Genomic DNA, 22,420 nt, shown 5'->3' on the forward strand with positions numbered 1-22,420 from the left:
CTCCAAATACATGCATGAAGAGCCAACTTGTCTTCTACAATCATTAACTTCTCTTTATAATACATGATTCTTTCCCTCATTCCTTGCCCCTCAGTCTCTACCATTACTCTCCTAATTTTTGTCTTTCTATCTTCCTTCTTTCTAGCCTTTACTCCAAGCAAAAACCAACTTTCTAAACATGGCTAACATATATTACGTTCACCATCTAATCATCAATACAAGGAACACATATCATAAAGGTTGGTTGCTACTGGCTAGATCATGTATATCAAAGAATTCATCTTCATTAATTGTTGCTAAGCTCCCAAAACTCACATAAAGTACAGAGTTGGGTGTTTGCTAGTTTAGTGTTTGCTAGTTTAGTCAGAAGATAGAACTCATGTCTTTGCTTGTAAGCGACTCGAAAAGGCATCGAATAAGTAGCAATGTTTGAGTAACATATTGTATATTTATATGTCTATAATCAAATTTAATGAGATATCCCTCTCAAGAAATTTATCATCTATATATAGAAAGTCAAACTCAGAATTAGTAGATGTGATAATTTTGTTTCGTAAGAATTTCTATTATAAGTCCACAGATTGCATCAACTATTTGGATTTAAAAATAAATAAATGATTTAATATGAATTTAGTGATAGATTAAAATTCTACTAGGTGAAAATCAACTTTATAAAGGTTGAAAAACAAATCCTAATGATAAAACTATAAAGTTGACCTAATAGGAATCCGGCTGTATATATATATATATGTATTATATTTTACATGATAAATAATTTAATATCTTTTAAATTCTCTCTGTTTATAGATCCAAATCACTTATCAATTCTAATAAAAAATGAAATTTAATTAGAGCGCCTCCCACCCTTTAATTAGACTTGCCGTGACTGCTAATGGATAATATAATCACTGTTATAGAAGCCAATTTTTTCATGTTCAACAGCGCATGAATTAGATAGAAGATTGTCCAAATTAAATTTTTAATAATACTAAAGTTACAAATTGTTTATCAAATTTACTTACTAAATAATGCGGCAAATAATATGGTAACATTTAATTGATTTTTTTTTTTTTATTTACTTATCCATTTAAGGGTTAAGTTATTATATGGATATGTTAACTAATAATATTTTAACATTTTGATATATAAATTTGTTGAACATTTTGATATTTATAGCATTATGTTAAAATTTTAAATTTCCATGATGCAAAACCATTAATTCAAAAGGCACATCACAAGGGAGCCAAATTTCTAACTATCAAATTTATGTTATCAAGCTGGATATAAAACATGTCAACTTGTATTTGTTAATGAACTTGGTTTTGTCTGAACGTGTTCCAATTCATTAACAAGCGAAAAAAAAGTTCGATTTGATAGAACTTTAAGTTAGATCCAACAAAATAATCTGACGAAAAGAGGAAAATTACATTCATATTATGTTTAATTTCTGATGCTCCTTGTTCAACATATAGAAACAATGTAAATCAACAAATTATTATGAAACTCCACATACTGGTCCACTTGGCACACGAAATGAACAAACTACATTAGGAAACACATCAAACCAGAAGATTCATGAACGCTGAGTTAGAAAAGTAAATTATCCTAAGGATGAAATGTGGCTAACTAAGCTTTCCAAGGATTTATATGAAGAAGCATCTTGTTTCAAGCAAAGATTAGCCTTCTCCTTCAACTTTGAGATTCTGAATCTTATTTCTTCCCCTTCTTTCTCCACCATTAGTTTTTCAATGGTTTTCTCTATGTAGCCTCTTTTCAACCCTTTTTCTAACTGCAATCCCACCTTCCAGACCTGGCTCACATATCTTGCATTCACCAATTGGTCACCGAAACGAGGCATACAAATCATTGGCACGCCCTCCCTAATACTCTCCATTGTTGAATTCCAACCATTATGGGTCCAAAATGCTCCAACAGCAGGATGAGCCAGAACTTCCTGTTGAGGAGCCCATTTCACGATGTTACCTCTTCCATTCAAATTCTCTAGGAACCCATTTGGTAATGATTCAAGCCACTCCGACCCATTGACCAATCCGGGTCGAACCACCCACAAAAAGGGTTGGTTGCTATTGGCTAGTCCCCAAGCTACCTCTAAAAACTCTGCTTCATTTAGATCTGCAATGCTTCCGAAACTCACATAGATTACAGATTTATGAGGCTGAGTATTTAGCCAGGAAATGCAGCTCTTATCTTCTGGTGTCAAACTGCTTGAAGAAGAATTAGAAAAGGAGGCGTTGTGAAATGGGCCAATTGGGAAAATAGGAATGGGAAATTCATTGCGCATTCTGGTCAGTTCAGAATGTTCGAGCTCTTCGAAAGTGTTCCAAATGAGTCCTGAGGAGGCTTTGGTCTCACTTACTACGGAGTCTATAACTTGATAAAATACTTCTGGTGTTGAGGTGACAACCAGTGGAAGGTCCTTGACTTTGAGATGTGGAAATTCGACCACTGGCTCTTCCAGACGAGAATCTTCAAGTAAAGAAAAGGAAGGGAAAGTTACAACTTTAATTTAGTGCTCAAATTATGATTATGCTTATTATGCAGAAATTATTGGCCTAGTAATAATGTTAAAATAAATAAATAAAACACGGATATTATCCATATTTGGGATATGAATAATTCCTTTGACAAACTTATGATGAATTTCATTGGAAGTTTGGAACAAAAAGATTGGCAATGAAAAGAAGGCAATAAAACAGTCCCTTATAACAGGTAAAAATAAAATCTCTTGAGCTACCTATAAATAAAAAGCCAGAGGTACCCTTATTTTAGGCAAATAATAATAATAATAATAATAATAAATAAAAATTAAATTCAAAATCAAAATCTATGCATGCCTCCGTCATGACCTAAAATTCAAACTTTGTTTAGCTACTATGATGCATGACATGACACTGAATTTATTTTATTTAGTGCTAGAGCAAAATTAGCTATTATTTGCTGACTCCAAGACATAAATATTTCTCAGGTGGGAAGGAAAATCCAGAACCAAAGATTTCTTCCCGAGGTGGAATAGCTAACATGGCGTAATTAGACTGCCCTATTTAATTACATTCTATATATGTGAAGTTTTTAACGTGTGATACGAGCTAGAGTGAGGTTAGGCAATTTTATTTATTTTTATTATTTTTTGTAGAGAGTTATGGAGACGAAACCTTTTGTATATGCTTTGAAAAATGGTGGGCAGATTTTAGAACTAAAGGAAGTATTAGCTATTATAACAACTAAGGGTGTTGATAGGACGACAAGTGACAAAACTAACAATGAAGGTACGGGATTGACTGTTGGACGCAAATCTTGAAACGGGACTGATCCTGATAAGAGAAATGGTCAAAGTATAGACAAATCTAAATCAATGTTATTAGTGCAAGAAGGAAGGACAAATTAGAAAGGTATGTCTTGATAGAGTTGGGAAGAAAAAGCAGAAAGAATCAGATGATAGAAATGGAGGATTTTTATTTTTTATTTATTTATTTATTTTTTGTGTGTTATAATAGTGCAAATGTGCTTTACATAACAAATAACTATGATTGTTATGCTTGGACCTAAACTCGGGTTGTTCCCTCCATATGAGTCCTAATAGAGATTATTTTGAGTCTTTAAAGGAGCTAGAAGGTGGAAAAGCTCTAATTGGAAACACTGCAGTTTTTAGGGTTGATAGAATTTGTATGAAATTAAAAGAGCATATGATGGTATCATCCGAACATTGACTAATATGAGGCATATTCCTAAAATAAACAGGAATTTAGTTTCCTTAAACATATTAGATGATAATGGTTACAAATATAAAGCTGTAAGTAGTACATCTTATAGTGTTTTAAAGGTTCCTCTGGTGGTCATGAAAGCTTCCAAGGTAATGGTTTACTTGTAATAGGTACCGCAGTTTCAAGTGAAACTTCAGCTTTTGTTACTAAAATTCTTACAAAATTATTCTATGGCATACGAGGCTTGGTCATGTTATTGAGAAAAAACCAAATAAACTCATCAAACAAGAGTTGTTAGGTGGTGATAAAGCTTAAAATTTCGATTTTAGTGATCATTGAATTTATAATAAGCATGAAAATTTGGAAATCTATATTGAAGTTCATAGAATCAAAGAGACTTTGGATTATATTTACTCTAACTTATGAGGATCATCAAGAACACAGTCTATGGGAGGATGCAGATGTTTCATGACTTTTATTTATGATCATTCAAGAAGGATGTGGGTTTATATGCTTAAAACCAAGGATGAGGTATTCTAGAAGCTTAAGGAGTAGAAGATTCTAACAGAGACGAAAACTAGAAGAAGGGTTAAAAGCCTCCAATATTGAAATGAGGAATTTAATCTTTATTTCAATGAGATATGCCATTATGAGTCATAGGATAATGAGACTAACATGTCAACAAAATGGTCTTCGGAAGAGAACGAATACGACCATTTTAGGCAGAGAGATATATTAGACGCATCTTATCCAATGCTCAACTTCCTATTCAGTTTTGAGTTTAGGTTGTTCATATAACAGTTTATTTGATTAACAAGTGTCATTTGCTGCAACTGGTTTGAAAATTTTTTCAATGTATTTTGTACATATCATTGATAGTAAATTATAATCTAAATCAATGAAGTACATTTTCTTAGGTTATCCATATAGTATTCATGGTTTTAAACTTTAGAACTCGTGCATTGACAAGGAAATGTGTAATCAATAGAGATGCAATTTTTCAAAAAATCTGAAATTTCTGGATTTGCAAATGAGAAGCATATTTCTAAAGATGTTGCAACAAGTAATGATACTTATGATCTTGAAGTGGAGTTACCCGATTCTCCAGTGGAGAATAAGTACTTCAAAATCAAGTTGAACGGCTTGTATTTGATGAAACGGAGCTGATTTTAGATGCAGTAAATCATGAAAGGCCATAGATAAAGGTCAAAATCTAGATGACTAGTATAATTTGACTAGGCATAGGGTTCGAAGAAAAATTAAAGAACCTACAAAATTTGGATTTGCAAATATTATTGCCTATGCATTTAAATTAACGAATGATATTGTTTTAGAAGAGCCAAAGATCCATCAAGAAGTTTTGAATTCAAAAGATTTAGGGAAATGGAAAGTTGCATGCAAAGAATGAATTTGAACAAGAATCAAACTAGAAAGCTATTGAACAACTAGAGGGAGCTAGAGTAGTTAGTTGCAAATACCCATTCATGAAGAAAAATGGAATTTTAGGTGTTGAGTCTATTTGGTTTGAGGCAAGACCCGTGGCTAAGGGTCTAATTTGAATTTTGTCATCGCTTTGGCTCAGAAGGATGTCGAATTATAGTAACTTGATTTTAAAACAGCTTCATCCATGTTTTGAAAATTAAATGAAGAATAAACAGGTTTGTTTGCTCATGAAATCTCTTTATGTTTTAAGTCAGTCATAAAGGCAATGATAGAAGAAATTTGGTACTTCCATGATTATTGGTTCTAAATATAAACAAGTATGATAGTTGTGTTTATTACATGAAATTATCAAATGAAGAGTATTTATATATATATTTCTAAGTCTATGTTTATAGCTTATAAGTTTAAACATGAAATTGAAAGGTTGAAGAGTTTGAAGAGAATTGAATTTGAAATGAAGGATATTGGTGAAGTAGTCGTTTCACAAGATAAGCATGTTGAAAAGGTTCTTGAAAAATTCACAATAAGTAATACTAAAACAATGTCTACACCTTTAGAACCTAATTTCAAATTGTCAGCAGCTCCATATCCTAAAAAGCCACAAATTATTGAAATTGTGGCAAAAGTTCTATATGAAATACAATAGGCTTTGTAATGTATTTGATTGTTTGTACAATGACCATAGACAAAGTGTAATGGACAAACACATAAGAAATCCTAGTGAAATTAAGTGGGAAGCACTGAAATGAATCCTTATATACAAGTGTAGGGTTCTAAATGTGTGGGGCTTCATGCATAAACTAAGTAAATACAACTGTAAATGTCTTTTAGGTTATGTGGTTTCTAATTGTGGTAGTGATAGAGATAAGGAAATTCTTCAGAATGCTATATTTTTACAGTTTAGGGAAATGCTATTAACTAGAAAACTAAAATATCGCAATATTAGCAGTTATACTTTCAAGCTCAGAGGTGTGAGTATATTCCACCATGCAGTCAAAGAAACTATATGGCTACAGGAAACTGTCAATAAGCTTGGTATATATTGATCAACATCAAGTTATTGTAAATTGTGATAACCAAATTGCAATCTTTGTGTTTAAAAATTAAGATTTTCCAAAAAGATTAAAACATATTAGGATAAGGCTTCACTTCATCAGAGATATAATTGAACATGGTGGAGCTAGTTTAAAGAAGATTGTTATGCAGAGAACCCAACTTACATGCTGACTAAGCTACCTGTTTCAACAGACAAGCTTAGGTTCTCAATGAGCTTGATGAAGTGAAATACCAATAAATTGGCAACAAGGCAAGGAAGTAAAGGAAGATTGAGAATGAATTTGCAGAATCCCACATCGCTTACAAACTCACACTAGACATGTATAAGTATGTAGGCTTAAAACTTCAAAAGATAACTTGGCTGAAACTTTGGAAAAGGTCCAACCGACCAAAAGGTTGCTACAAATTGAGGCACCATATCAATGGCAAATATAGAAAATTTTACAAAGCATCGTATTATATAACAAAACCCTCAAAACCCTTTTCAAAAAGTTTTCAATAACTGTTTTATATTTCAAAAATATCTATGGATAAAAGGTTAGAAATATCTTTAAACACTTAAACAAATATCGTCCAAATTAGACAGACCAATATCATTCACATTATATAGACCACACTCTTAAGAATATATGAAAGCACAAGTGCACATTGTATTACTAAAAGAATGTATGTCCTGTTAATCCAATCCAATGTCCGTACTAAAAATGGTATTATTTAACATCAACATATATAAATTTCTTACCTTTAGTAGAAGTTTTATTTTATTAATTTTTGTTCACTATTTTCGTTAAATTTTCACTTTTCTAATTTTGTTCTGAATTAAAATTTTAGTTAATAAATTATAGACAATTAAATTCTTAAATTTTTATCTTTTTCTTTTCTTTTGTTTTTTTTTTTTTTTGTGTGTGTGGGGGGGGGGGCGGGGCGCGCGGAAAGATCATCAAAAAATGCATTACTAAAAATCAGAAATAAAAGCAACTTGTTGGAGAATGGAACCTGACAACGTTGTTCCAATTCCGACCAAGATTCATGAATAGATAATGATAGAGAATGCTTAGCTGATAGATAAGCTGCCATATTAGCAGTCCTAGGAGTAAACACACATAGAAAACCAGAGTAATGACTTAGCGGACTTCTAATATCTGTCACAGCAAAACAACCATCCCCTATATAATCACCTGTGTCATAAATGAACCATATGATTTCTATAGAGTCAGTAGCCAAAACTCCACACCAAAGAAGCCAATATCAATACAGAAAGAAATAGCTTCTTTAATGCCAAATAATATTCCATGACCAAAGGCGAATATAGAAGAGGAAATGGCTTAGCTAAATCATTCATTACATTCCCTCGATTGTCTCGAATAACAACACCAGTTGAATGAGAAAAAATAATTATTAATTGCCCTTACATATCATATAAATGGCTATATTATTGATATAATTTACCCAAAAAAACAATTATATTATTGATATGAAATGGTGCCCCTTGGATATATTTTCTGCCTGTTGGCTAGTACTTTTGGTCAATAGACCAAAGTGGAAAGTATGTGACCATATGGTGGTAAATTCATTGTATTCAGTTCACATACATGCTGTAACACCCCGTCCCGAATCGCACCGGAATCCGTGCACGTTGACCGAGGTTGACCGTTGACCGTTGACCGAAGGGGTCAAAGTTGACTTTTTGACTCGGTGGGAATTTCGAGTTGACCAGGGTACCGTGGCGAAGTGCATGACGCCCTGAGTTCGTAGACTAGTAGCACGTCGAAAACGGAGCTACGGTTTGAAAGTTATGGGCAAAACAAGTTGAAGTGTAAACTGTCTAAAAGGTGCCGGGAGTTGACTTTTTCTTGTGATGTAATTGTGAGTTGACTCTTGTATGGTTGTAAAGTACTCGTCGATACGAGTTCATAGACTAGCGGCACGCTTAAATCGGACATCCGGTTAAAAAGTTATGGACGTTTGAAGTTTACCGGATACCGTATTATTTTAATGTTTTTGGGTCGTGAACAGTGAAATGCCACGTGTCAGCTTCTGAGTGGTCCACGTGGCATGAACAGTGTCACACAGGGTTTTAATTTTGAAAAACTCTCGGGGAAGAGAGAGAAAGAGAGAGAAGAGAGAGAAAGAGAGAGAGGAGAGAGAAAGAGAGAAAGAGGACCCGCCGGCCGCCGGCCATTTTCACGTTTTTCCGGCCTAGTTACTGTACACGCGCCGGCCAGCCAGATTGCCCACCTCATTTCCGGCAAAACCTCCAAATTTCACGGCGAACGGCCGCCGGACGCGCCCGGATCGGACGTCCGAAGTTTGGCGGCGATTTTTCCCCTCCACCGCCGGCCACCGCGAATCGGCACTATTCCGGCTGATAAACAGTACACGCGCCTGACAGCCTTGATCCTCTCCTCAAGTCCGGCCTACCCACCAAAAATCACGGCCATCGGACCACCGACGCGCCGGGATCGGAGCGTTTTCCGGCGAGGGGTCGAAAATCTTCAAACGGTGATTTCTCCGCCGTCCGACCTCCGTTTTGCTCACCGTCGGTCCCGTTGGATTGCTCTCCTCACGATCTACAAATCTGCAAAATTTCACAGCAAACGGCCACCGTCGGAAATTACTGTTCCGGCGACGGTTGCCGGTGACGTGGCGGCCGCCGGAAAGTACTGTTCCGGCGAGTACCCTGAAAATTCCGGCCAGCTCCAGTCCGCAGTGTTCGACCTCCTGAACCCAAATCCGACTTCCGTTTCCACCAATTCGCGACGGTTTGGGAGAATTGCGGAGCCGAAACCCGAAAAGCTTCCCGATAAAATTCCGACCCCGTCGGGTACGATCATCGGAAATTAAGACCGGATCTGTGATTAGCATCACTCGAGCTTCGATTCGGTATATCATTCGTAAATTTTAGTTATCGTTTGGTGTTCGCTCCTCGGGTACCCATTTGGGGATTACCCGAATAAAATATTAATATTTGTGGTTTTGGTACTGTGGATGTTTTAGGTGCACGTGCAAGTAGCGGAGTCGATCCTGCGGAGGATCTTGATTGAGATACGTGCACAAGGTGAGTGACCCACCTTCAAATTAATTTTGGGGAATTTAATTGATGAATATATTATGTGTGAATTAAATATTTGGAATTTAATTTCTATGTGCCAAATATTTATTGGATTTATTGTAGAATTATTTATGAATTTATTGGATTTAAGAAAATGCGAATTCTACAAATTTATGCCGTGTGGAATTATTTTATGGTTTTGAGGATTTTGAAATTGGTGTGGTTTTAATGGTAAATTGGGCACGATTTGAATTTCAAATATTTCAAGGAAAATATTTGGTTATGTTGGTGATTTCAATTTTTATAAAATATGCCCATGAAATATTATGAGATTTGATTATGAGATTTTGAGAATTATTTATGCTTGGAAAAAATGTGGATATTTGAATTGATGGATTTGGGAGTTGGTGGATTTGAAAATCATGGGATTTATGGTATTAATTATAAGGAAATTGTGGAGAATTTCCCGGTTCAAGCGGATGGATTATGCCCGCTATGTTTATGAAAAATGTGAAATTTGTTTTATAATTTAAATTGTGGATTTTATGATTTTTAGATGCACCGTGCACGTACTGGTGTTCTGATTATGTGATATGGTATATGTGATATGGATATTGTGCACACGGATATGATTAGCGCGCAGGTGGGTGTGAGTAGCGCGCAGGTGATATTATGAGGGTGTCCTGTGGATGCCATCGGAGAGGGTGGCCACCCCCCATTGGCCGGGACACCAGGTTAGCAGCGGCGCAGTGGGACGCCACGCGACCGTATGCCGGTTTCTTTCTATAACCTCCTGTCTGGCGGTACCTTGGGACGCTGGGTACTGTTGGCGCCACTGGTATATAGTGGGTGCATCAAATGATTTTCAGAACTGTGTTTTAAAAATAAAATGTTTGGAAACTGAATTGGAATTAAAAATATAATTGTTACCGCTTCTGGTATTTAATTGATGTCTTGGTTTTCGGGGAATATGGATAAAGGGTTTTGTGAAATTGTTTTAAAAGGGGAACCTTTCCAACTGAGAGAATTGTAAGGGTTTTGAGAGAAAATATTATTTCCAAATAATTATTATTTATATACCTATTACCGTGGTATGATAGTGTAGAGTAGTAGGGTCGCTCACTGAGATGATTAGCATCTCACACTCTTAAATTCCGTTCCTCTAGGTACCAGGTTGTCGGTGTTCACTCGGAGCGGACTTGATCTTCCTCGCTGTATTTGTTCGCGCAGTACCTTGTTCTTCTTTTACTGCAGTTGTAATATTTCGTTCACTTTTGCTGTATTCTGTATTTTGTAGTACTTCATAAAGCTCTGTATACTGTATGGGACACTTATGTATTTGTATTGCACTGGATTACTGTATTTTTATTTTGGAGTGCTGAAATTTGTGGAACCAGTTCGTCGTACTGTGGGAGGAATAAGGGAACAATTATAGAAGTGTGTTTTCAGTGCAGGAAATTTTGTGGTAAGTCCATCCCTTAGGGGAGGTTCTGCCGGATCTTCCACAGAAGGGTCCGGTAGGGTTTCCCTGGGATCAGGGCTTGTCTAGGGTTCCGGTGGGGAACTTTGGACGGGTCCTGACAGTTGGTATCAGAGCATAGGTTCTTGTAATCCTTAGGGACTGTGCATTGCTGTACAGCCCATCCGTAAATTCCTTCCTTTTGTAATCGTGCTTAAGTGTCCCTGTTTCTAAACTCTTGTTTGTTTCTTCAGTAATCGACTACGATGAGTCGGCGGGACACACGTAGAACTCGGGAACGCTCGGCTGAGAGTTCCGGGAGTCGATCAAGCCTTAGAGATCTGGTCTCTCAGCTAACTAGAGCCTTAGGAGGTTCAAGCTCTAGTAACCGATCCGTGGATCAGGCTCGACGTTTAGGAGCCGTGGAGTTCGACGGAAGCCAAGGTCCAGCTGCAGCCTTGAAGTGGCTATCCAGCATGGAGAAAATCTTGGAAGAGGGGATGCAGTGCCCCGATGAGGATATGGTGAGGATTTCTGGGTTCATGTTAGAGGGAGACGCCCGGAAGTGGTGGCAAATGGAGAAGACCCGCAGAAGGCATACGTGGGACCAGTTCAAGATTGCCTTCTCTACTGAGTTCTGTCCTCCTGCCTACCGTGAGGCGAGAAGGAGAGAGTTCGAGGGACTGCGCCAGGGAAACATGACGGTGACAGAGTACGAGAGGAGGTTCCGGGAGCTGTCAGAGTTCTGCATGCACTTGATTCCCGACGATCACGCGAAGAAGGTGAGGTTCATAGACGGGTTGAACGAGAGCATCGGCTACACCCTTTCTGGGTCAGTACACCCCACCTATCAGTCCGCCAGGGATGCAGCGCTCGAGCTAGAGAGACAGGCGGAGATACACAGACCCTCGAGGCGCAGACCGTTCGAAGGTTCGTATAGCGGGGTACCTCGACAGGGGGCATCTAAGAAGAGTCATAGTTCAGGCTCAGACAGTGGTGGGTTCAGCCCTCGAGGCAGATTTCAGAGGAGAGGCGGCTATCGTATGCCCCAACCAGCGCGCCATTCCATCAGCGGCGGCACGAGCTCATATCAGCACTCTGGGTTTAGCCCTAAGCCATTCTGCAGACGTTGCAATAGAGCACACCATGGGATTTGCCAGTTTGAGGGTGTGTGCTTTCAGTGTGGACAGGCGGGACATATTAAGAGAAATTGCCCTTATGGAGAGGCGGGAGTGTTAGGGGTGAGCCCACCATCACATCAGGCCAGTGGATCGCGGGGTCAGAGTTCCCGAGGGAGTTATGCAGTAGGAGGTTCATCGGGATCAGTCCCACAGCCTGTTGGACCGAGCAGGGGTAGAGGACGGAGGCCCCAGCAGACAGGGCAGGGTCGAGTGTTTGCGATGACGCAGCAGGAGGCCCTAGCTACACCGGACGTCGTGGCAGGTACGTTGAATATACTTGGTAATGATGCATTAGTACTTATAGACCCGGGAGCAACACATTCATTTATCTCCAAGGAATTCGTCACTCGGGTCGGTATGACCCCTACTTCTTTAGAATGTCTAGTAGAGATAGCCACTCCTGCAGGAGAATCCTTGTGGCCTAGCCAGTTAATCAAGGAATGTTTCTTCTGCATCGAAGATCAAGTGATGGAGGCGGACTTGATCCTGTTGGATCTGTCCGGACTTGATGTAATTTTGGGCATGGATTGGTTGGCAAGGAACCATGCATCTGTAGACTGTTTCAGCAAGGAAGTTACATTCAGGAGGCCAGGGTTGCCAGAAGTAGTATTCCGTGGAGGAGTTGGAAGGCCCTTACCGAGGTTGATATCTACCTTTACCGCCAAGAAGCTACTGAATAAAGGTTGCCAGGGGTATTTGGCTCATGTGATAGATACCCGAGTAAGTGGGGTCAGGTTGGAAGACATGCCCGTTGTGAGGGATTTCCCGGACGTGTTTCCTAAGGAGTTACCAGGATTGCCTCCGGAAAGGGAAGTTGACTTTCCCATTGAATTGATTCCAGGCACCGTGCCTATTTCTCTACCACCGTATCGGATGGCTCCAGCGGAGTTAAGGGAGCTAAAGGTCCAGTTGCAAGATTTGGTAGATAAGGGGTTTATTAGACCAAGTATATCGCCGTGGGGAGCCCCAGTTTTGTTTGTAAAGAAAAAGGATGGTAGTCTAAGGCTGTGTATAGACTACCGACAACTTAATAAGGTCACCATTCCTAATCGCTATCCGTTGCCAAGGATAGATGATCTATTCGACCAACTCCAAGGTGCCAAGGTGTTCTCCAAGATCGACTTGAGGTCGGGATACCATCAGTTAAGGATCCGAGAGTCGGACATTCCTAAGACTGCCTTTAGGACGAGGTACGGACATTATGAATTCCTAGTGATGTCGTTCGGACTCACCAATGCCCCAGCAGCTTTCATGGACTTGATGAATAGGGTGTTTCGTCCGTACTTGGATCATTTTGTCATTGTATTTATCGATGACATTCTGATCTATTCAAGGAGCCAAGAAGAGCACGTGAGGCATTTGAAGAAAGTGCTCCAAACTCTAAGGCAGCATCAGCTATATGCTAAATTCGACAAGTGTGAATTCTGGTTGAATCAAGTGGGTTTTCTCGGACATATCGTGTCGGCAGAAGGTATCTATGTGGACCCTGATAAGGTAAAGGCAGTGTTGAGTTGGGAGCGCCCTACCACTGTGAGGGAGGTACGAAGTTTTCTTGGATTAGCGGGTTACTACCGTCGTTTTATTGAAGGGTTTTCAAGGATTGCCGGGCCGCTTCATAGATTGACCCGAAAGAATGTTGAATTTAGTTGGACGGACAGGTGTGAACAGAGTTTTCAGGAGTTGAAGCAAAAGTTGACATCCGCACCTGTTTTAACTTTACCTGATGGGAATGAAGGTTTTGAAGTTTATTGTGATGCATCCCATCAAGGGTTGGGTTGCGTGCTAATGCAGAATCAAAGGGTGGTAGCGTATGCATCTCGGAAATTGAAGCAGCACGAACAGAATTACCCTACGCACGACTTAGAATTGGCGGCGGTAGTCTTTGCTCTAAAGAAGTGGAGGCACTACTTGTATGGGGCCACGTGCCAAATCTATACCGACCACAAGAGCCTCAAGTATATTTTCACTCAGAAGGAGTTAAATATGAGGCAAAGGCGATGGATGGAGTTGTTAAAGGATTATGACTGTGTGATTGACTATCACCCGGGTAAGGCGAATGTAGTGGCAGATGCTTTGAGTAGGAAGGCTACTGGATCCCTTGCTCACATCCAAGTCATCCAACTACCTCTCATGGTGGAGTTGAAGAAGATGGGGGTGTTAATGCATATGCATCCTTCAGGAGTTCTCATGGCTAGCTTCCAGGTACGACCGGTGTTGGTGGATCGTATAGTAGAGACCCAAATGGAAGATCCTAAGTTGAGGACAATTAAGGGCAAGGTACAAGAAGGTCTTGATCCGGAATTTTCCATAAGGAGGGATGGAGCCCTCGTGTATAAAGGACGACTTTGCGTTCCGGATATCCCAGGACTCAAGAAGGAGATTTTGGAGGAGGCGCATAGCTCGATGTATGCGATGCATCCTGGGAGTACCAAGATGTATCGGACGCTTGTTAAGTATTATTGGTGGATTGGTATGAAGAGAGAAGTGGCAGACTTTGTATCAAAGTGTTTGATTTGTCAACAAGTGAAAGCAGAAAGACAGAAGCCTTCGGGACTACTCCAACCTTTACCGATTCCCGTGTGGAAGTGGGAAGAACTCAACATGGACTTCGTATTCAAGCTTCCTTCCACACCTAGAAGGTACGACGGCATTTGGGTAATCATTGATCGTCTCACCAAGTCGGCACACTTCCTACCGGTACGAGAACGTTTTTCGCCCGAGAAGTTAGCCCAGTTGTTCGTGCAACGCATTGTAAGTCTTCATGGAGTACCGTTAGCCATCGTCTCCGATCGAGATCCGCGCTTTACTTCACGACTATGGCGGAAGTTGGCTGATGCACTAGGAGCAAGACTTAACTACAGCACCGCTTTTCACCCACAATCTGATGGACAAGCAGAGCGCACAATCCAGACATTAGAAGACATGCTAAGGTCTTGCATTATGCAATTTAGCGGTAGCTGGGATGAACAACTGCCACTGATAGAGTTTGTCTACAACAACAGTTATCAAGCGAGTACTGGAATGTCCCCGTATGAAGCTTTATATGGGAGGCAGTGTCGGACACCTTTGTGTTGGAGTGAGGTAGGAGAAGAGAGGCTCCTTGCAACAACTAATGCGGTCGGATCTGAGTATTTAAGGATGACCTTGGACAAGGTGAAGATCATTAGGGATCGATTGAAGGTTGCCCAAGATAGACAGAAGAGTTACGCCGATGTGCGTAGAAAGGATTTGGAATTCGAGGTAGGAGATTGGGTATTCCTAAAACTATCTCCATGGAAAGGAGTAGTACGTTTTGGACGACGAGGTAAGTTGGGTCCTCGTTATATTGGGCCTTACGAGGTTACGGAGAGGATTGGCCCGGTGGCGTATAGGTTGGCGTTACCGGAAGAGCTAGCTCGAGTACACAACGTGTTTCATGTGTCGATGCTACGGAAGTATATTGCAGACCCTTCGCACGTACTCGAGAGTCCGGATATAGAGATAAGGGAAGATCTTTCGTATGTGGAGCAGCCAGTACAGATTTTGGATCGCGAGGAACGCACGCTACGCAACAAGACTATTCCTCTAGTTAAGGTCTTATGGCGGAACCACTTGGTCGAGGAAGCAACGTGGGAACCCGAAGCACAGATGCGTGAGCAGTACCCGTATCTGTTCCAGTGACGTGCGGAAATTTCGAGGACGAAATTTTTGTAAGGGGGGAAGGCTGTAACACCCCGTCCCGAATCGCACCGGAATCCGTGCACGTTGACCGAGGTTGACCGTTGACCGTTGACCGAAGGGGTCAAAGTTGACTTTTTGACTCGGTGGGAATTTCGAGTTGACCAGGGTACCGTGGCGAAGTGCATGACGCCCTGAGTTCGTAGACTAGTAGCACGTCGAAAACGGAGCTACGGTTTGAAAGTTATGGGCAAAACAAGTTGAAGTGTAAACTGTCTAAAAGGTGCCGGGAGTTGACTTTTTCTTGTGATGTAATTGTGAGTTGACTCTTGTATGGTTGTAAAGTACTCGTCGATACGAGTTCATAGACTAGCGGCACGCTTAAATCGGACATCCGGTTAAAAAGTTATGGACGTTTGAAGTTTACCGGATACCGTATTATTTTAATGTTTTTGGGTCGTGAACAGTGAAATGCCACGTGTCAGCTTCTGAGTGGTCCACGTGGCATGAACAGTGTCACACAGGGTTTTAATTTTGAAAAACTCTCGGGGAAGAGAGAGAAAGAGAGAGAAGAGAGAGAAAGAGAGAGAGGAGAGAGAAAGAGAGAAAGAGGACCCGCCGGCCGCCGGCCATTTTCACGTTTTTCCGGCCTAGTTACTGTACACGCGCCGGCCAGCCAGATTGCCCACCTCATTTCCGGCAAAACCTCCAAATTTCACGGCGAACGGCCGCCGGACGCGCCCGGATCGGACGTCCGAAGTTTGGCGGCGATTTTTCCCCTCCACCGCCGGCCACCGCGAATCGGCACTATTCCGGCTGATAAACAGTACACGCGCCTGACAGCCTTGATCCTCTCCTCAAGTCCGGCCTACCCACCAAAAATCACGGCCATCGGACCACCGACGCGCCGGGATCGGAGCGTTTTCCGGCGAGGGGTCGAAAATCTTCAAACGGTGATTTCTCCGCCGTCCGACCTCCGTTTTGCTCACCGTCGGTCCCGTTGGATTGCTCTCCTCACGATCTACAAATCTGCAAAATTTCACAGCAAACGGCCACCGTCGGAAATTACTGTTCCGGCGACGGTTGCCGGTGACGTGGCGGCCGCCGGAAAGTACTGTTCCGGCGAGTACCCTGAAAATTCCGGCCAGCTCCAGTCCGCAGTGTTCGACCTCCTGAACCCAAATCCGACTTCCGTTTCCACCAATTCGCGACGGTTTGGGAGAATTGCGGAGCCGAAACCCGAAAAGCTTCCCGATAAAATTCCGACCCCGTCGGGTACGATCATCGGAAATTAAGACCGGATCTGTGATTAGCATCACTCGAGCTTCGATTCGGTATATCATTCGTAAATTTTAGTTATCGTTTGGTGTTCGCTCCTCGGGTACCCATTTGGGGATTACCCGAATAAAATATTAATATTTGTGGTTTTGGTACTGTGGATGTTTTAGGTGCACGTGCAAGTAGCGGAGTCGATCCTGCGGAGGATCTTGATTGAGATACGTGCACAAGGTGAGTGACCCACCTTCAAATTAATTTTGGGGAATTTAATTGATGAATATATTATGTGTGAATTAAATATTTGGAATTTAATTTCTATGTGCCAAATATTTATTGGATTTATTGTAGAATTATTTATGAATTTATTGGATTTAAGAAAATGCGAATTCTACAAATTTATGCCGTGTGGAATTATTTTATGGTTTTGAGGATTTTGAAATTGGTGTGGTTTTAATGGTAAATTGGGCACGATTTGAATTTCAAATATTTCAAGGAAAATATTTGGTTATGTTGGTGATTTCAATTTTTATAAAATATGCCCATGAAATATTATGAGATTTGATTATGAGATTTTGAGAATTATTTATGCTTGGAAAAAATGTGGATATTTGAATTGATGGATTTGGGAGTTGGTGGATTTGAAAATCATGGGATTTATGGTATTAATTATAAGGAAATTGTGGAGAATTTCCCGGTTCAAGCGGATGGATTATGCCCGCTATGTTTATGAAAAATGTGAAATTTGTTTTATAATTTAAATTGTGGATTTTATGATTTTTAGATGCACCGTGCACGTACTGGTGTTCTGATTATGTGATATGGTATATGTGATATGGATATTGTGCACACGGATATGATTAGCGCGCAGGTGGGTGTGAGTAGCGCGCAGGTGATATTATGAGGGTGTCCTGTGGATGCCATCGGAGAGGGTGGCCACCCCCCATTGGCCGGGACACCAGGTTAGCAGCGGCGCAGTGGGACGCCACGCGACCGTATGCCGGTTTCTTTCTATAACCTCCTGTCTGGCGGTACCTTGGGACGCTGGGTACTGTTGGCGCCACTGGTATATAGTGGGTGCATCAAATGATTTTCAGAACTGTGTTTTAAAAATAAAATGTTTGGAAACTGAATTGGAATTAAAAATATAATTGTTACCGCTTCTGGTATTTAATTGATGTCTTGGTTTTCGGGGAATATGGATAAAGGGTTTTGTGAAATTGTTTTAAAAGGGGAACCTTTCCAACTGAGAGAATTGTAAGGGTTTTGAGAGAAAATATTATTTCCAAATAATTATTATTTATATACCTATTACCGTGGTATGATAGTGTAGAGTAGTAGGGTCGCTCACTGAGATGATTAGCATCTCACACTCTTAAATTCCGTTCCTCTAGGTACCAGGTTGTCGGTGTTCACTCGGAGCGGACTTGATCTTCCTCGCTGTATTTGTTCGCGCAGTACCTTGTTCTTCTTTTACTGCAGTTGTAATATTTCGTTCACTTTTGCTGTATTCTGTATTTTGTAGTACTTCATAAAGCTCTGTATACTGTATGGGACACTTATGTATTTGTATTGCACTGGATTACTGTATTTTTATTTTGGAGTGCTGAAATTTGTGGAACCAGTTCGTCGTACTGTGGGAGGAATAAGGGAACAATTATAGAAGTGTGTTTTCAGTGCAGGAAATTTTGTGGTAAGTCCATCCCTTAGGGGAGGTTCTGCCGGATCTTCCACAGAAGGGTCCGGTAGGGTTTCCCTGGGATCAGGGCTTGTCTAGGGTTCCGGTGGGGAACTTTGGACGGGTCCTGACACATGCTGTGGAGGTGAAATATCTAACGTGGTATAAAGGCTGCCCCATTTAATTACATATTTTGTATATATGTGGCATGCAATATGAGCTAATTTTTATAGAGTTGTCAAAAGAGGATAAGCTTTCATAGCTAGTGAGCTTGTATAGATGCTTTTGGATGCACTTTTGTTATATGGCCTATAATATTGTTTTGTTTGCAGCCATACCATTTTGATAATAATTTCATTTTATTGTGTACATGCCTGTTACAATATATTGGCAGACTCACTAATAGAGGCAGCCTATAAACTTGCTTAAGGAGAATGTATTCTTGTATGGGATTGTGGAGCAGTTAAGACTGCTATAACTCAATGGAAGTTTTGTAATCTGCAATAATGTCATTGTTATGTTAGTATATGATTGAGTATTACTTTGTGAGCCCTATGTGTATGTATGTGGATCATTATAATGTGATGCTTATTTCACATATTGTTACTCCTTATGCTAGCAAGCCTGTTTGAGATTTAGTTTCTATCTATATGTGTATGTTGATCCGTAAATACCATGACGAGTCTCTAATACCTAGTTTGAGTATATTATTGTACGTTGTCAATATGCAATATGCTTAAATGAAATGATATAATCTGTTGGGGGATTGCACGTAGTAAAGTAAATTTCTATTATCTAAACTGAATTTATGGCATTCAAAGTGCTCAGTTGAAATGATATCTAGTTTGCAAGAGATTTACTGATAGAATCTCTACTATCTAATTTGGTATATTGTTGTGCCCTATTGACATGGTACATGCTTAGATGAAATAGTATTTTGATTTGCGAGATTCTATAATAAGTAAATTTATTGTTATTTGTAATGATTATGCAGTCCAAGTGGGAGATTATTAAATATTTTATATGGACTAGCTATAATTATATGACTCCTCTTACAATCCAGTCCTTAAGGTTTTAAAAGGCCTCGCAGTGGTTAAGGGGAATACTCTTACAACCCCTACCTACCAGGGGGAATCCTCTTACTGGCTCTAAGGTGCCCCTCTTACAACCCCTACCTACCAGGGGGAATCCTGGGGAATCCTCTTACTGGCTCTAAGGTGCCCCTCTTACAACCCCTACCTACCAGGGGGAATCCTCTTATAACCCAGCCCTCAAGGTTTTAAAAGGCCTCGCAGTGATTAGGGAGAATCCTCTTACAACCCCTACCTACCAGTCCCACTGGCATGGGCCTCAGGCTCAACTACGATATTATCTGCTTTAGACCCAGCCCTCATGGTTTGGTTTCCAGCCCTCATGGTTTGGTTTCCCTTGAAAGGCCTCACAAGGGAAAAATATACACACGCTCATATAAGCTATGCTTTGTTTCCCTTTCCAACCGATATGGGACTTCACAATATATACTATATTATATTTTTATTATTACTATTATCAAAATAATTATTATTTATTATTTTGTATATATATATATATATAGATAAATTGGGAAATAAGTCATCAATGAATATATATGGTGCATATATTGAGTGATTAGGGTTTTAAAGTATCTAAAATGCCTATTTGGTGAAAACCTGAGGGATAAAGGTTAAGAAAAAGTGTCTATTAAATACTACTCCTGTCATTTTTTGTTATCTATTTTATATATTGAAAATTTTTATATTGATTCAATTACAACATTTAAAAGGTTAATAATTTAATTTAATATAATTATAATTGTATGCAGATCTTGGAAATACAGTGCTATAATTAATACATGTTTAACTTTTATGTTATACTAGCACTAACACAAGTTGACGGTTCTTGATATGTAAATGAAATGTTCAGATCTGGTTTTTGAAACTACAGGGTATGGGATCTAAAATTATTTTAATATGATTTTTGCTGAAATGAATTGAAAAAATAAGTAAATGTATAAACAATTTTGGATTTCATATGAGTATCATGTGATCCTTTTTTGATGGGATTTGTCATATTAAATTTGGACAAATTGGAACTAGAGGTAGCTGATGCAAATAAAAAGTCAAAAAATCAAGACCCCTAAATCAGAAAAGTTAAGAGTAACTAAAGTGTAATTTTCTCTATTTCAACCGAAAATAAAGAAGTATAATTTTTTTCTAATTTAACACAATTGCAAAATAATTCTTAATCACGATGATATTTTGTACAGTCCAACCACTTAACTTATACCATGATTATGATATCTCCAAATATCTTTTTGAATCAAACAAGTAATAGTCGGTGGACCCTAAAACCAAGATAAGATTAATTCACCATGGCTGATCTTTGATACCTTGCTATGAAATAAAAATAAGAAAAGAAAGCACACACCTTGTATTGGGATGTAACCCCTTTCCCGCAGAAGTGGCAACGCAGCAAAAACAAGAAAAGACGAGGCACTCTCAGTCTTAAGCACAATCCTTGGAACCTTAAGACTCTCAGCAACTGCTTGAGTGAAGTAAAAAGTAGCATCTGAAATCAAACAAGCAACAGGCTCCTCTGAAACATCGCATAGCATCCTACCCAAACATTCCCTAAATGGATCGACATATTTGGTATTAAGCAGCGAAAGAAAAGCGAAACCATCGTGGATGGAGGCCTCACTTTCGGATAAGCCTTCGCCGATCGAGTGGAAAGTGAAATGTGGATAGTTGGAAGGGTTGGGACAGTTGAAAGAAGTATGAATGATAGAGATGGAGAAGCCTTTGGAATAGAGAATATTGGCAAGCTGAAGCATGGGGTTTATATGACCTTGACAGGGCAGTGGAAAGAGTACCAATTTCCGGCCTTTCCTATCCATGTTTTGGCTTCTCTAACTCTCCAACAATTCTCTTAGTTCTATATATATGGTAAAACCTTCAAGTCAAAAAATGGATGAGTACGCAGGCACTGGATTTAGTAGAATGACGAAGATCGCGTGGCGTTTAAATACTAGCTACTTATGGATTTTGAAAGCTTAAAAGACATTTTGTTTGTTTTACTTTGGTCCAACTTGCAACCAAACTCGGTCTAAGCTCCCTTCCCTACACACACACTGCCTGGCAATATTTGTACTAGGTTTATATTGCATATTAATGCTGAAAAGACAAGAGTTGCATCAGCATTTGTCCCAAGCAATAAGTAGTACATAACTTCAATCACCTACACACTGGGTCTCTCTCATAAATACTACCCAACGATAAGTAGTACATAACTTCAATCACCTACCCACTGGGTTTCTCTCATAAATACCACCCAACGATGAGGACATGGTATTAGTGGCCTGCCAGTTCCATGGAGTGGAATGGGAAGTGTGGGTAGTTGGAACAGTTGGGAGAGTTTAATGAGAGGTAGGGATGATGGGTTCTAGAAGCCTTTGAAATGGAGGACATTGGCAAGCTCAGGCTTTATATCGCCTTGAATGAAAAGTTAGTGGGACGAGTACACATCACCTCCGGCCCTTCCTCTTCAAGTTTGGGCTTCTCTCAAACCAATCTCCAAAAATTGTCATCTTTCTTATTTACATATATTCGGTTCCCTACCGCCTTGCCTTCTAAAATTAGTCTCATCCCGAACTCATGTGGTGTTTTTTTTTTTTAACCGCGACAAGATGAGAATTCCCCAGCCGGGAAACAAGGTGGGATGTGAATTACCCATTTCCCCACCATAGAAAAGGACAAAGAATTATTAAAAAGTAGTTTATTTTTTAACAAAAAAATATTATATTCATATTATTAATATAATTATATTTAAGTACAGAAAAAAAATATAAAATATAAATACAAATATATAATATATAGGGCA

General features: G+C 39.6%; 1 protein-coding gene across 1 annotated transcript; it reads right to left on the bottom strand.

The window, feature by feature from the left end:
• Window positions 1–1,406: 1,406 nt before the first annotated feature.
• Window positions 1,407–21,669, bottom strand: LOC107405662 (UDP-glycosyltransferase 76B1). The gene is made up of 2 exons (XM_016012744.4): window positions 20,969–21,669; window positions 1,407–2,487 (listed from the first exon to the last, which is right to left on the bottom strand). The coding sequence occupies exons 1-2, from the start codon at window positions 21,435–21,437 to the stop codon at window positions 1,601–1,603; spliced, it is 1,356 nt and encodes a 451-aa protein (XP_015868230.2). The 5' UTR covers window positions 21,438–21,669; the 3' UTR covers window positions 1,407–1,600.
• Between the last annotated feature and the right edge of the window lie 751 nt (window positions 21,670–22,420).

The sequence above is a fragment of the Ziziphus jujuba genome, chromosome 3 (genome assembly GCF_031755915.1).
Source record: "Ziziphus jujuba cultivar Dongzao chromosome 3, ASM3175591v1".
Classification (NCBI taxonomy): Eukaryota; Viridiplantae; Streptophyta; class Magnoliopsida; order Rosales; family Rhamnaceae; genus Ziziphus; species Ziziphus jujuba.